General features: G+C 39.5%; 1 protein-coding gene across 18 annotated transcripts in view; it reads left to right on the forward strand.

The window, feature by feature from the left end:
• Positions 1–15,497, forward strand: part of picalma (phosphatidylinositol binding clathrin assembly protein a) — a 54,642-nt gene that overhangs the window by 28,373 nt on the left and 10,772 nt on the right. For 5 of the 18 annotated variants that reach the window (XM_052115872.1, XM_052115878.1, XM_052115881.1 and 2 more), the window contains exons 7-18: positions 71–182; positions 1,060–1,166; positions 1,273–1,314; positions 3,977–4,062; positions 5,062–5,185; positions 5,575–5,714; positions 6,333–6,430; positions 8,955–9,095; positions 10,434–10,517; positions 11,260–11,340; positions 12,211–12,318; positions 14,501–14,629. In XM_052115872.1, coding sequence (XP_051971832.1) covers positions 71–182; positions 1,060–1,166; positions 1,273–1,314; positions 3,977–4,062; positions 5,062–5,185; positions 5,575–5,714; positions 6,333–6,430; positions 8,955–9,095; positions 10,434–10,517; positions 11,260–11,340; positions 12,211–12,318; positions 14,501–14,629 — 1,252 coding nt within the window. The remainder of the gene's footprint in view (positions 1–70; positions 183–1,059; positions 1,167–1,272; positions 1,315–3,976; positions 4,063–5,061; positions 5,186–5,574; positions 5,715–6,332; positions 6,431–8,954; positions 9,096–10,433; positions 10,518–11,259; positions 11,341–12,210; positions 12,319–14,500; positions 14,630–15,497) is intronic. The other 13 variants (XM_052115873.1, XM_052115876.1, XM_052115882.1 and 10 more) reach the window with 9 other exon arrangements.

Raw genomic sequence — 15,497 nt, forward strand, 5'->3', positions numbered from 1 at the left:
CATGGGTTTTCAGTTCTTGAATCATGCTCGTTTTAGGCCATATTGAATTTGGTGTGTTTTGCCTCGGCAGGTAAATGCCAATGAGCTCACGAATGGGGTCATTAATGGTGCATTCATGCTGCTGTTTAAAGATGCCATCCGCCTGTTTGCAGCCTACAATGAAGGGATCATCAACTTGCTCGGTGAGCTGTTATCCTACATGAGCTTTCCAAAGTCACTCTGGTTCTGCACTGCTTATTGTCTTTTACCAGTTATCTCTGCTGTTGGTTCATGTTAAAGAAACCTTTGAACCTGTCATAGTTCTGGTTTGATAATATCAGCCCACTCATCGATAGATGAACTGGACTGTGACCTGACTTGTCACGCTACTTGTTTACTACATGGGAGTTGTTGCTCATAAATGGAACCCTTCCTTGGTTATGCATATTTCAATTTTCTTTAAGATGAAGTGTGTGGTTTTTCGATGTTAAAATACTTTCTCAGATCCCATCTTAATACACAAGTCTTAAGTCATTTGTAGGTTTATTTCCCTGAAACGTGTAAACACTGTGGCTCCATGGCACTATTAATACAATTCTCTGTTTGCTGAGCATACCAGTCATTATTTTTGCAGTTCCGCTTGGTTACACTAGTGGTGCAAACATTGCACACTTCAGCTTTGATGTTTTCTTGTTTGGCAAAGAATTTCCAAATTCACTGCGTAAGGCAGTAAAAATGCCATTCGATTGAACAAATTACACTTCTATGGATGATTAGCTAAAGAGAAAGGTGAAACTAGGTTATCCAGTACATTGTGACATCACCTTACCACGGAGTGTTAGTTTGTTTTTCAGTATCAATACCTAGAGATGCCTGTGCTTGTGTTGGACAACTCGAGAAATGGGTCCAAGCTGGATTTGTTGGCTTTGTTTGGTGTTTGCGTGATGTATGAGAGTTTCTATGTGAGTGTGACATGCTAGCGCAAACCGTTCCAGGTCAAGCTGTGACGACAAATGCCATGCATAACTCCAAAAAGCAAGCTATCTAAAATTCTAACTTCATTCCTTATTGTGTTTGCAGAGAAATACTTTGACATGAAGAAAGCCCAGTGTAAAGAGGGCCTTGACATCTACAAAAAATTCCTCACTCGAATGACAAGAATCTCAGAATTTCTCAAAGTTGCAGAGGTAAGATGGGCTATCCTGCACAGTGGGAGTCTCGGCTTATGTAGTAAGCTGATACACATGGGACACGCATTAACGATTGCACTCTTTCCGTTCTCGCTCATTACAGCAAGTTGGCATTGACCGAGGGGACATACCGGACCTGTCACAGGTGAGGACACGGATATATTGGCTTTGGTTTTGAGAAACTCACATTGACCTAATGTAGCTCTCTGCCACTCTGGACTGAATGTGTTCACTTTCTGGCTACTGGCTTCTTCTTGGCACAACCTGCCACTCTGGCCCCCAAACCTAGCATGGCTACACTAGAGTAAAACATGAACAAGTTCTAGAACTCTCAAATCTCTGTTCGGCTCAATTTCTCAATTCTTAACGTGATTCTCAAGCCATCTGGGTGTTCTAGAACTGCAGCTAATTTGCTTGTGCAGATAATATGCGGCTGCAGAACGCAGACCTGTTGTGCTCAGCGCATGCGGACATCTCAGCATGACACCGGTGGGGGAGTTAGTGGGGGAAACTCTCTTTAGTGCTTGATTTATACAGCAAATTAAGGTGTGACATTGTTAAAGTATTATAGTTCAGGCTTTACACTTTCAGAGATGACCAAAATGTTTAGGCTTTATAAAAAAAAATCTTTGAAGACAACCAGCTTTTGACGTCTTCAGGGGACGCAATTTTAAAGGTATAGTTCACCCAAAATTTTGAATATGCTCATAATTTACTCACCCTCATGCCATCCCAGATATGTATAATTTAAAAACCTAATATGTATCATAAGATTTTTAGAAGAATATTTCAGCTCTGTGGGTCCTCACAATGCAAGTAAATGGTGATCAGAAGTCCAAAAAAAGGACATGCGGGCAGCATAAATGTAATCCATACAACTCCACTGGTTAAATCCATATCTTCAGAAGCAATATGATTGTGTGAGTGAGGAACAGATTAGTATTTAAGTCCTTTTTACTGTAATCACTTTGACTTCCACATTGAAGTGTGGAAGTGACTTTCACATTCAGCCATCTACTGGTTGGGGCTGGTCAAAGGTGGAGATTTACAGTAAAAAAGGACTTAAATATTGATCTCACTCACACCTATCATATCGCTTCTGAAGACATGGATTTAACCACTGAAGTTGTATGGATTACTTTTACACTGCCTTTATATCCTTTTTGGAACTTCTGAGTTCTGGTCACCATTCCCTTGCATTTTTAGAATCAACTGAGATATTCTACTAAAGATCTTTGTGTTCTGCAGAAGAAAGAATGTCATACACATCTGGGATGGCATGAGGGAGAGTACTGTAAATGATGAGGGAGTTTTTATTTTTGGGTGAACTATCCCTTTAATATGAACACGGTTTGTAAAAATGCAAGTGTTGGGCATTCAGGATCCTTGCTTTAATCTAATTTGTAGATGAGGGAGAAGTTTAGGTGAGTTGAGGACTCAACAATAAGGTTTTTTTTTTTGTCTGCTGGTTCTTCGCTGTGCTAGTAGAAGGCAAAAAAAAAAAAGCTTTTTTTTTTTTTTAAGCACACGTAAAATTTTCTTTTAAATAGTAAGATTTCTTTGCCAGACAAATTTAGAGCAAATAGTTTCAGTATTGTTTTAGAATTTGCAAAAGAAAAAAACGGACTTTAATTATACACAAACTAATTAATAGCTGTGAATTTTAATGCAAACGGAATTAATTTGTACACAACCTAAATAGATGTAAATTATAATGCCAAGTTGTTTGAACTGTATACAAACTGAATAATAGCTTTTAAAAAATAAAAAAGGCTCCCCAATTTGGAATACCCAATTCACAATGTGCTCTAAGTCCTCGTGGTGGCGTAGTGACTCACCTCAATCCGGATGGCAGAGGATGAATCTCAGTTGCCTCCACTTCTGAGACCGTCAATCTGCTCATCTTATCACGTGGCTTGTTGAGCGCATTACCGCGGAGACATAGTGCATGTGGAGGCTTCACGCTATTCTCCGCAGCATCCACGCAGCACAACTCGCCCCACTGAGTAAGAATACCAAGTTATAGAGGCCACTAGGAGGTTACCCCATGTGACTCTACCCTCCCTAGCAACCGGGCCAATTTGGTTGCTTAGGAGACCTGGCTGGAGTCACTCAGCATGCCCTGGATTCAAACTCGCTACTCCAGGGGTGATAGTCAGCGTCTTTACTCTCTGAGCTGCACAGGCACCCATAGCTGTACATTTATAATGGAAACTGACTTTAACTGTACTGTACACAAACTGAATAATAGCTGTAAATTCTATTGCACGCTGACTTGTACACAAACTGAATAATAGCTGTAAATGATAATGCAGACTGACTTGAATTGTAGACAAACTAAATAAAGGCTGTACATTATAAGGTAAACACACTGTCCGATTGGGTTGTGGCAGTTCTAAACCTCTCTCACATTGGCCCGTCCTTATTGCCAATCCTTAATGTTGAGCCCTGTTTTTTCCATTATGTTTTTTTACATTTACAAACTTTTACATTCAGGGTCTGTTTACACTGTTTTTTACTTTACACTTTCTATTTCTAAGTACCACTTTTATATTCTGTATCTTTCCTTATCTTTTCCATTTTCAGTTTACAGTTTGTGTAAGTACCTGCACCTCACTCTTTTCTCTCTGTGTGTTCGGAGCCAGCTTGGTCTCCTCATGATTATTTTAACGTACCTTTGCATGCGCACCTTGTTTGTGCGGATGCATCTTTTGTACGTATATTTGTGTGTGCGTCTGCATGTTTGTGCCCTGTGGTCCGTAGTGTTCATTGGCCTGAAAGCTAATGTAATGTCTCCATTCCTCCAGGCCCCCAGTAGCCTTCTGGATGCCCTGGAGCAGCACTTGGCTTCATTAGAGGGGAAAAAGGTTAAAGACTCCACAGCCGCCAGCAGGTACAGTCATTTTCAAACAATTAATTTTGAACTTTTCCCATGTGTGAGGGGGTTGTTTTGCTCCAGCTCTGAATTCTGCAAGTGTATGCGACTTTCGAATGTGCCAAGTTTGTGTGTGTGGGAGAGGTTTTTCAGGGAGTTTTTTGTCAAGTTAAAAGTTCCCAAAGCAGTTTTTAAGAGTGCTGCATTGATTTATATGCAGAAAACAGACTTCTGCTGCTATGAAGTAGTCAATATAAGTCAGTCCATATGGAGAATCTAGTATTTAAACCCTAATATAAACCTGAAAAGTTCAAATGAATGAGGTAAAATAAATAAGATATATTTAAGATTTCTATGTCACTAATAAAATATAAGTAAATATGTGACATGTGACCATGTTTAGTACTTAGTCCAAAGGTCAGATTTCCCTGTTTCCATTGAAACATGCAAGATGCTCTTTGAAACATTCTCAAATCATGCTGCAATAACATGGATCATCATCAAATATGGAGTCCATGCCAGCTTGAGTGCATGCTGTCATTAATGCAAAAGTGGGACAAACCAAATACAAAGAAATTCTAAAATTCATGTACATTTTTCAATTTGACTTTTCACTCTAATTGTTATGCTTGTAATATAATTTGTAATGGAGATTATTTTTGAAAATTGCAAAACAGAATAATTTTTACTAGTGGCCTCGGGAGTCAGGACCCCACTGTGTTTTAAAACAAATTACTGTTTAATTGTAGTTTGCTTAAATGTGTTTTTATTGTTTGAAGAATGTACATGAATTTGATGACTTGCAGTTTGGACATTGGCTAAAAAAATACAATCTTGGCTGACACAGACTCTTTTTGAGGAAGTCCAGAGTCACAGTGGGATCCTGTAGCGGAAACAGTAAAAATGTGCTTTCTGTTAATGCTAGTGGCGGTACATCAACTTATGCCAGCCAAGCATTTTCACACTGGCATGTTTACTGGATCAGTTCCTCTGTCTGAGCATCTCTCCCCCTCACAGAGCCAGTACCCTGTCCAACGCGGTGTCCTCCCTGGCCAACACGGGTATCTCTTTCACCAAAGTTGATGAGAGGGAAAAGCAGGCCGCTCTGGAAGAGGAGCAGGCTCGATTAAAAGCACTTAAAGTATGTCACAGCCCTCTACAAAATATATTTTTTTAATTGTTAGAGGGATGGTTCACCCAAAGTTAAAATTCTGTCATCATTTGCTCACCTTCAAACCTGTAGGACATTTTTTCTTTTGTGCAACACAATTTTATATACAGAATGTTGGCCACAGTCCCCAGTCACATCCATTACATCTTTTATCAATGCTATGAAAGTGAATGGTGACTGTGGCTGTCAGTCCCTAGCATTCTACCTTACATCTTGTTTTGTGTTCCATTTGAAGAAAGTCATATAGGTTTGGAACAACTTGAGAGTGAGTTTTCATTTTTGTGAACTCGCTTTAAAAGCATAATTGCATTTAAGCATCCAATTAACATGGTGCACGCTTTGGCCCTCTCATCACTCAGGAGCAGCGTCTGAAGGAACTCTCCAAGAATCCCTCCATGTCCTCAATTACAGCTGCCTCACCGGTTTCCACAGCAACAGGCACCATCAGTACCTCCCCAGCCATTGACCTGTTCTCCACACCTAGTAGCTTCACTAACAAGTAAGAGAGACTCCATGTGACTTACTGAAAGGAATGGTTCACCATATAATGACTTTTTTCATTTTTAGTTATTTTTTTTACTTAGCCTTATGTCATTACAAACCTGTTAGGCTTAGTCTTCCATGGGACACAAAAGGTGAATATTTGAGAATTATCCTAGTCTACTCTTTTCCATTTAATGAAAGTGAATGGTGACTGAGGCTGCCAAGCTTCAAAATTACAATGAATCGCCATAAAAGTGGTCTAAATCACTTGTGCCCGTACTGTATGTCTACACATATATTTTGGTGTCCAGTCTCCATTGTACCATAACTGTACAATTTGTCAGTCTAGCTAAAAAAAAAAACAATCAAACAAAAAAAAAAGGGTCTCCTGTTTCTTGTTTGCACACTCTATGTGAATTCCTGCTCTGGATTTGGCTGTGAAGGAGGTTTAGACTGCATACAAATTTCCTCCAACTCTTAAGTCTATTAAGTCAACTCTAAGCACTTCAAATCAGCTTGCCAAGTTTGTCTTTGCTATATGACTGTGAAATGCTTGGCCCCTAGACTGCCGTTTTAATGAAACAAATTAATGCAATGTGTGTATGTGTGTGTCTTGGTGCTTTTCTGGCTCCAGTACTCCAAAGGTTCCGAACGATCTGTTGGACTTGCAGCCAGCGTTCCAGCCCTCCCTGCCCCTCTCCACCGGCCTGCCTTTAACAAACACATGGGGAGGTGAGTGGGTCACACCACAGGAACTCACAGATCTGCATAATATGCATCGGAGAGTAATCAAGCTTCTATCAACATTGTCTTCTCCTCTGAAATTGAAAATGGAACTAGGAATGTTGTCTCTGAACTTTAAATGCATAGTTCTCTCAGAAATTGTAAATTCTGATTTTATTTACTCACCTTCATGTTGTTCCAAACCGGTTTGACTTTTGTTCTTCCGTGGAACACACAGAAAATGATAGGGGCTGACTGTAGATTATATTCTGTCATTGAATATAAGTCATACGAGTTTGGAACATCATGAGGGTGAGTACATGATTACAGATTTTTCATTTTTGTGTGTACTATCCCGTTAATGCATGATACAATTGTCTAATGTTAGTCGCAAGAGTGCGATATGGTCCTACATCAGCACTGTTGTGATTACCTACAGCACTCGGCCTCTGGCCGAATCACAGCAGTGCTGATGTAGCATGATTGTGAGTGTGATATTGCTTATACAACAGTTAAATGAACGAGTAAATTTAAAACAATTAGGAATTGTGGACCATTAGAAGTGCGGTCACAAAAAATGCATTTGTGTATGGAACTACTTTCTTGCTGCTGTTGCGAGAATCTGCTGCCGTTGCTGGTTCAAACCAAATGATGCGTCCAATCTTCTCAAAAATATCACCTCAGAACTACTAGTGTCACGGCTTGGGCTGTTTCTAATATGTTCTTGTAGAAACAAGGATGAGAGAGCGAGAGAGAGTTGTTGGAACACCTGTTGATGATGCTGTAGTGTGTTAGTCGGCTTTCTGAAGATAATGTAATTTCGGTCAAATTAACCCTATTTTCTCTTTGGAAAAATAGCATTTCAAGTGGGTATTCCTCCCTATTTCGCGGTAGCTGGTTTGCAAGAGTTTTTCACTATAGAAACCGCAATCTCCTCCACCGTTTTGAACAGTATTTTCTCTACAATGTGGAAAGTCTGGGTAAGGGGTAAGCACCTTGAGTTTATGTAATTAATCTGTCTGTTGTGTCTCTCAGCTGTGATTAGCCTCAATGCTGAATTTGTTCGTTTAAAGTCGTTTAAAGCTATTTCCTAGCTTTAGTAGTGTAGTATTAATACAAGCGATCATGGAGAGCTGTTGAATATAAATGCTGAGTGAAGCTGACTCACTTCACATCACCAACTGGCTCATATTGCACACAATTTACACACTCATATTTGTCTTTTGCTTCCACCTGCTGGGTAAAATGTGTAATGTCACAATTAAATGTAAAGAGACAGATGGCTCTGAACACATCTGCACTGCTCTTACACTGTAGTTTAGAACGGCACGAACACAAGCAGAGTGATGCAGACAGTGAAGCGTCAAAGTGCAAGGTACTCATGTAACGTCTCTCGTCCAATCAGATTCGAGGACTGGAACTAACTTTTACATTTGGTTAATAATACATATATTTTGTAGCCTGATAAACTAGGGTCTAATAATTAACCAAAGTGCTGATATAGTATGTAACATAATATTTAACATGGTGGAACTGATGTAATATTGACTTCCATTATTTGCCAAACAGAACTTAAAAAAAAATAAAATAAAAAGCTTGCAGCTTTCACTCTTTATTGGATTACACTGCATAAAACACACTCAGCAACTTTCACAGAACGTTTTACGTAGATGTAAATTGATGCACTTTTGCCTGAGTTCACTTTAGGCCTTACCTAACTTACTTTAGGTTTTTCAAGACATCTTTTTGAATTTAACATTGGATTTTCAGGAAAGGATTTTTTTAAAGATGACATGAAATCAAAATGTACCCCATTTACCTTTCTAATAAATGTCACTGGCCTTTTTTGCACGATCAGTGCATGCAGTTCTAAACAAAGTTTGTTTTCATAATCTTTAAAAAATGTTATATTTTCTCTTCTGATATAACTAGTCTGGTGATGTCATCAATGTGTTATGGGCGAGGAAAAGCAATGTTGGCCAATAACATCATAGTCTAATAATCCCGATCCAATCAAATCTTGATGGACAAAATCAAGTCCTGTACATCATTTCCAGCTGAATATACTGTTTGACCCAGAAGTATGTCACATTAGAGAAGTTAAATGCATTGGAAATGCTGTTTTGTGTTGTCTTTAATAATTTGACTTTGGTCTTTGCCTTGTTTTATTACATAAGAACAACTTGAAAGCTTTAAAATTACATCTTTAGTCTGATATCTAGAGACGGCCTATATTTATCATGATTCAAATAACCTATCATTCCTTTCCATTTATGTTAGATGCATGCATTTATGTGTTACATATTCATTACAACCAATGTCAGGTGTCCCTTTCAGATTTGTGCTGCGGTGGTTTATTTACATTTGAAGTCTAAAAACGTCTGTGTGTGAATGCATTCTAAAGTCTAGACTAAACGACCTCCACCTCATGTCTCTCTTTATGTCTCTGTTTGTATGCTTTCTCTTTTTCTGTCTTTGTATTTCTAACCTCTTCCTGTTATTTTCTGTTTGTGTCTTTTCTTTGGCAATGTAGATCCTTTCACGTCTACAGAAGCCATTGACGACTCCATTCCAAACTTAAATCCTTTCCTTACAAAACCTGTTGTCGATCCTGTTGTGTCTTCAGATGCTGTTAGCTTTTCTTCTAGGACACAAAGTCATGAAATATTTGGTGGTAAATGGCTGTTCTTTTTTTCTCATGTAGTGCTCTGTTAGTTTGGTTTTCGCCTGCTGTGCACTAGTCTGTTTTCCCTCCACTCTCATTTTCATCCTGAAAGCTCCACGGCACCAAGTATGCAAAGACCTGCAGGGCAGAACAAAAGCTTTGACCTTAGTTAGCCCTTACATTATCTGATACCTGAGTCTCAAGTTCACACAGGCTGTATCTCAAAACCTAGTGAGCTGCCTACCTAGACAGCAATTGAAACGGTTGTTCGAATGCACCTGATGCCCAAAATGTCTATGTAGGTAGCTCACTAGGGCTATGTTCGGAATGTTCAGCAGTATGCACTGAATACTGCCTATGATTAAAAAATTTAGTTGAAAGGTATACATTATGCAACAACAAAATTTTTCAAATAGAATTATGGTACATTATTGTCACAACATATCATGCAATTACTGTACATGTGCTTGTTTAATTCTCTGAGTGCCCTGTCCAGTAATTTTCTAATAAAAATTGATATTTGTTTTTTTAAATCCTTTTTTAAATGCCTCAACTCTTTGTAATCAAATAATGAGTCAAGAAAAGATTATACAAATCATAGTGGATTTTACTTTTTGGTTAATTCATCACACTGGAAATGGAAAAAGTCTAATGCATTGCATTTTTGGAATTAAAATATTCCTTGGGTTATACTGCACATTTTGGCAAATGTAATGGGTAATCCAGCTATTCTATGCATACGTAAAATTGTGTACTATGCACATGATGTATTGTACATACTGCAGAAATAAGAATAGTGGTGTTCTGTTGAACAGCCTAGGTTTGAAACCCGGCCCGTCTATGGCTTTGTTTGATTGCTATTGTGTCAAGCAATAAAGGAAGTTTAGCTTCTGTGAGTTTGTTCTATGCTGGGGACATTATTATTCTCCCAAAGTGAACAATATTGTTGTAGACCGGGACAGACAGATGGTTTGTTGCTGATGTAAAGCGTCTTTGTGTTTGGACAGCTGTAATTTGGTGTGCTGGCTTTATTATGGTCTATTATAATATGAATACATAAGTGTCAGTATTCCTGAGAATGGCTGCTGTTAAAGCCAAAATGAACTGCTTAACATACACCCTTTTTCAGTTTGGTGATTCTTTTTTCCCTTACAAAATAGTTTAGGGTTCTCTGGACCACCTAACTCAAAAACAAATACTACGTTTTTCCTTGGTTTCGCTAAGTGCTTTGCTGCCTTTCTTGTTTTTCTCCATTATAATTTGTATTCCTCCCTCCTTAAGAGTGTTAAGTTTTAGTTAAAATTTAAAGTTTTTCCCAAATGTCAATGTCATTTCTTGGTTCTCCAGATAATTACAATCCTTTTAGTGATTCGAGCTCATCCGTTGCATCACCTGTCGAGCCCACTGCTCGGATGGGCTTCTTCCTCACAGGTACAAACGCCACATAAGTGTGACGTATGTTTTCTGACCCCATGAAACAATGACATTGTGGCCTGCAGAGTAGGCCTCTGCAGTTTCCCCTTTGGAATGCCTTTTACCCCAAATTACCCCCCACAATTTTCCCTGCTAAAACAAAATGCAGCTTATACCAGCCTAAACTAGTTTGCTGGTCTAGACTGATTTACTAATATCTTGCTGGTCTCTTAGACTGGCCAAGTAGGTCTTCACCTGACCTTTCTGATCTCCCAACCTGGCCAAGCATATTTAAGCTTGTCTATTTGTTCTCACATCCTAGCCATGTTGGTCTAATCTCGTCTAGCTGGTTTCCCACCCTGACCAAGCTTGTTGAAACTGGCTTAGCTAGTCTCACAGCCTGGCCAAGATGGTGTTCAACTGGTCTAGCTGGTATTCCACCTTGGCCAAGTTGGTGTTTAGCTGGTTTCTTGCTGATCGGACCTGCTGATGGGTGTCCCAAAACCCCTGCTAGCCAACAGACTAATCTAACCAGGCAGGAAGACCAGCTAAGATCAGCAAACCAGCTTAGGCAGGTTTAAGATGGATTTTTTTTTTACAGGGTTGTCATAATTCCGTCCTCCTTAACCTGAATATAGATTAGTCTATACTGAAATTTTTACTGCAATTTAATTTAGGTTTTATTACATATGGTTTTCTGTCTCACTTCACCTTTTTCTCCATCTCTGGCTCTCTTCTGGTTTGTTTCTGGGCCTGTCAGACTCGTTCTGCTCTCCAGCTGCCCACCCTAACACTCCTCTCTTCCACTCAGAGCCCTCTGCTGTAGCTGGACTATTCGGAGGTAGGTGCTGCAACTTCAGTGCTCTCTCTCTCTCTCTCTCTCTCTCTCTCTCTCTCTCTCTCTGTCTGTCTCTGTGTCTCTCTGTCTCTGTCTGGGTGTTTCTCTGTGGTATTTCTGCACCACTAGTGTAACCAAAAATAATTACTGTTGTCAAACTGAGTTTCCAAACACTGCCCCTGTCTACCATTGTCAGAAAACAGATAGTCACACTACAGAACTCATGCCATTGGTTAGCCAATGAAGGGTTGGACGGGATACAGAGAGAGCAACAGAGCAATATTTTTATAGCACCACAGTACGTACGAATGGCTTAATTTTTGTTGTCTCTGAATAATAAAAGATCTTGCATATTATCTACCTTGCGTTATAGACGCATTACGACCAAAATTACACTTACACACTAAAATTACTCACTTGCCTTCAATGCCACTTTAAATTTGTTACTTTACCTAAACTGGTTTATGCTTGTTTAGAATACTAGTTGTAAACTGAAAACATTAACTTTTGATTTTACAGGGATTGTGAATTAGAAAACTTTTGATTGCAGAAGTTAAATAGCTGCTTTTTTGTTTGTACAAACATGTTTATAATGGTTTTGGGAACTATGAGTCAGTTGCCCTTGGCTAACCGTTTGAAACACCTGACTACTTTTGGAAGTGAGTCTGTTGACTAAAATGATATCAATCCATTTAATGGTGAATGGTGCCAATTATGCATCACACATGAACTGAAAGAAAACATTAACCAATGTTTCAAAGCTGCTCTGTTTTCTGCCTGTTCTCCAGTACTCAAACATGTGAAATTGATGAGCCAGACTGTGCTGTTTTCTTTCTTCTTCTCTCTCTTCTTGACCTTGTTTCTCTAACACAGGGTTCTCTGTGCCTCCCGCTGCCCAGCCTCCCAGCTTGACCGGCCTTAATGTCGACTTTGATTCTGTGTTCGGCAATACATCAGCCACCAACAGCACAGAATCGGCTGGTAAGAGAAGTTAACCTACTTGCCATGAATTACATCACTGCTTTTCTCCTTACATGATGCTTCACGTCCAGCTCACCACTAAGTGTCATCGTGTTTGAGTGCCCCCGCGGTCTTTGAGAGTTGGTCATTCTTTACGAACTATGCTTGGAGCAGACAGGGTGAAGCTAGCATGTGAAAATGGTTATATAGCAATTTTTCTTTAATAGAAGTGATATTAAATGGTTATATAGATGTTGCTGTGCAAAATCTAACCCCCCTTGGACCCCAAAGCGATTCCAAAGTCTGAAAGAACTTCATTTAGGTACTTGATTTAGTGCCTGGGTAGAAAACGTACAATATTGCTTGTTAATCATGTTGTTAATCTTTGTTGTCTTGACCATCAAAGTACATCAGTTTATGTCTTTCAATTTACATATCACACATCGCTTTATAAAACTGAAGCTATGGATGGTTAAATTAAGCATTTTTCTTGGTTTTCAGTTAACCTGTGGTTAGCAAGTTAACCGATTAGCCTGATAGCTTCGCACACTGCTAACCGATTAGCCTGCTAACCTATTAAGATTAAGATTCAACTTTATTGTCATTGTGCAGAGTACAGGTACAGAGCCAATGAAATGCAGTTGTTTTCGCATATCCCAACTAAGCTGGGGTCAGAGTGCCAGGTCAGCCATGAAACGGCGCCCCTGGAGCAGAGTGTCAAAGGCTTTGCTCAAGGGCCCAACAGTGGTATCTTGGCGGTGCTTGGGCTAGAATCCCAACCTTTCAGTCAGTAACCCAGAGCCTTAACCGCTGAGCCACCACTGACCTAATCATATTCTATGCAATTTTTCAACCCTATGCAAGATATTATGCACATAATCACAGACCTTCAAACCTTCATAGAAGACTTTTGAATCAGGAATTACAAGCGGCTAACCCTTGGGATCTAAGAGGGGTAAAATTTGGCACAAGAAAAATTCTCATTCAAGTTTGCGGTTTTATTTTCTTATTGCAACATTTGACAGAAAGGGATCTCTGTTTTGTGTACTTAAACAGAACACTGCATGTTAGGACTGCACATGCATATCTCAATACTCAGAAACCTAATACAGGCTGCTTTGACAATCACACGGCAGGCTTCCATTACATAGCCTTTAGCCTTAATGTACTTGAATCTTGGTTTCATTGGTTCGTTGTTTTGATTAAAACTCTTGATTGGGGCGGGGTGGGGGTGGCCTGTGTAGCTCAGTGAGTATTGACGCTGATTACCACCCCTGGAGTCGTGAGTTTGTATCCAGGGTGTGCGGAGTGACTCTAAACAGGTCTCTTAAGCAACCAAATTGGCCTGGTTGCTAGGGAGGGTAAAGTCACATGGGGAAACCACCTCGTGGTCGCGATTAGTGGTTCTAGTTTTCAATAAGGCACGTGGTACGTTGTGCATGGATCGCGGAGGGTAGCATGAGCACACATGTTACAACGAGCCACGTGAAGGCATGTGCGGATTGGCAGTCTCGGAAGCAGAGGCAGCTGAGACTTGTCCTCCGCCACTCAGATTAAGGTGTGTAACCGCGCCACCATGAGGACCTACTAAAAGTAGTGAGAATTTGGCATTCCAGATTGGGAGAAAAGGGGATAAAAATACAACAAAAAAATCTTGATTGGTTTGAAATCAGTGCTTTTTTTGTTTATATGGTGCTCATAAGATACCTCACAATGTGATGCATATGATTGGATTCAATGCATCGTGATATCATAATTGGGCCATGATTGAAACTGCCGCTGAGTTCTAATCCAACTCACAACATCATTTGATCCTGATCCCCTGTCTCTTAAAAAATAAAATAAATAAATGCCTTTCTTTGATCTGTCTTTTCTACTTAAATGTGTGCCCATGTGTCATTTAAGATGAGACCACCATAAGTGCACAGTGACGTTTTGGGAGTTTGCTCATTCTGTCCTCTTTCTCTTCTCTCACTGTGTGGTATGATCTGTTTGGGCCGTTGGCTTTGCATGGCACTGCATGTCTGGGTGAGTTGATTTTACACAAGATTTTACCCACATTCTTTCACTTTCAGTTTTGCATCATTTGTTCTGATGGTGGTTGCCTCTCTCTCTCTCCACCCAACTTAAACAACCTCTTTGTTTGTGTGTGTTGTCTGTGTCTTTTATCCCTCTCCCACTCCCTCTGCTGTTTTTCTTTAAGATGATATTTTAGGTTGCATTCTGAAACCTACAGTGGCCTCTCCCAACCAGGGCATGACGCCCAGTGCCCAACAATCTGGCAAACTGGTTTCTGATGACTTGGATTCCTCTCTGGCCAACCTTGTGGGCAGTAAGTGTCTTGTTCTTGTAGCATAAAACAAACAGCCCTCTGTTTTCTGGTAGTAATTATCAGAAAATGGTACATTTAATGTTGTGTTCAGTAGGTCATGTGATTTCAACATGGCGGCACTAATGTTTTCCTAAAAGTATGATGGCAGAGGAAGACTTACCCATTTATGAGTAAAGTGCAACTTGATTTGTTGAAGTTTCAGAGGTAGGGTTAGGGTTGGGTTATAGTTTCTCTGACCAAGCACTTTCCTGATGAATATTAATGAAACGTTCAATTGGGTTTTGCTTCATGAATATTAATTACTCTTTCCCTACTATCCTATATTTTGGAAATATGCACTCCGTATCATGCTTGGAATAAAGCATCTTTTTCTCAAAGACTGATATTACAAGAGTTTTCATCTCATGTGTGTACTTCATTTAAAAAATAGATATATAATAATAATCTGCTATTACTACTTATACCAGTGGTTCTCAAAGTGTGGGGTGTGCCTCCTTATAGTAAGTGGGTGTTGGAGAATGCTCCATTCAAATTTCGTTCACTTTCACACATTAAAATAAATTTTAAACATTGTAACTAGGAGTTGGTAAAAATATCAATTTACCGATGCAATGAATGAATGTTACATTTTATATAGCACTTTTCTAGCACAGCACTCAAAGCGCTTGACCACAAAGCACAAATGACCACAGAGATTCAGTACGTCGGTTTAACTTCTCATCCGAAAGACGGTGCCTTTTTTACAGCATGGAAGTTACATTTGCAATCAAATTTTGCGCTTTGTGATGAAAATTTATTTATTTGGCAACTGGCTGGTAAATGTTTTTAGATTTCACTCACTAGTGATTGTGTAGTATAGTGGTGGTGT

This window comes from Xyrauchen texanus, chromosome 43 (genome assembly GCF_025860055.1).
Source record: "Xyrauchen texanus isolate HMW12.3.18 chromosome 43, RBS_HiC_50CHRs, whole genome shotgun sequence".
Taxonomy (NCBI): Eukaryota; Metazoa; Chordata; class Actinopteri; order Cypriniformes; family Catostomidae; genus Xyrauchen; species Xyrauchen texanus.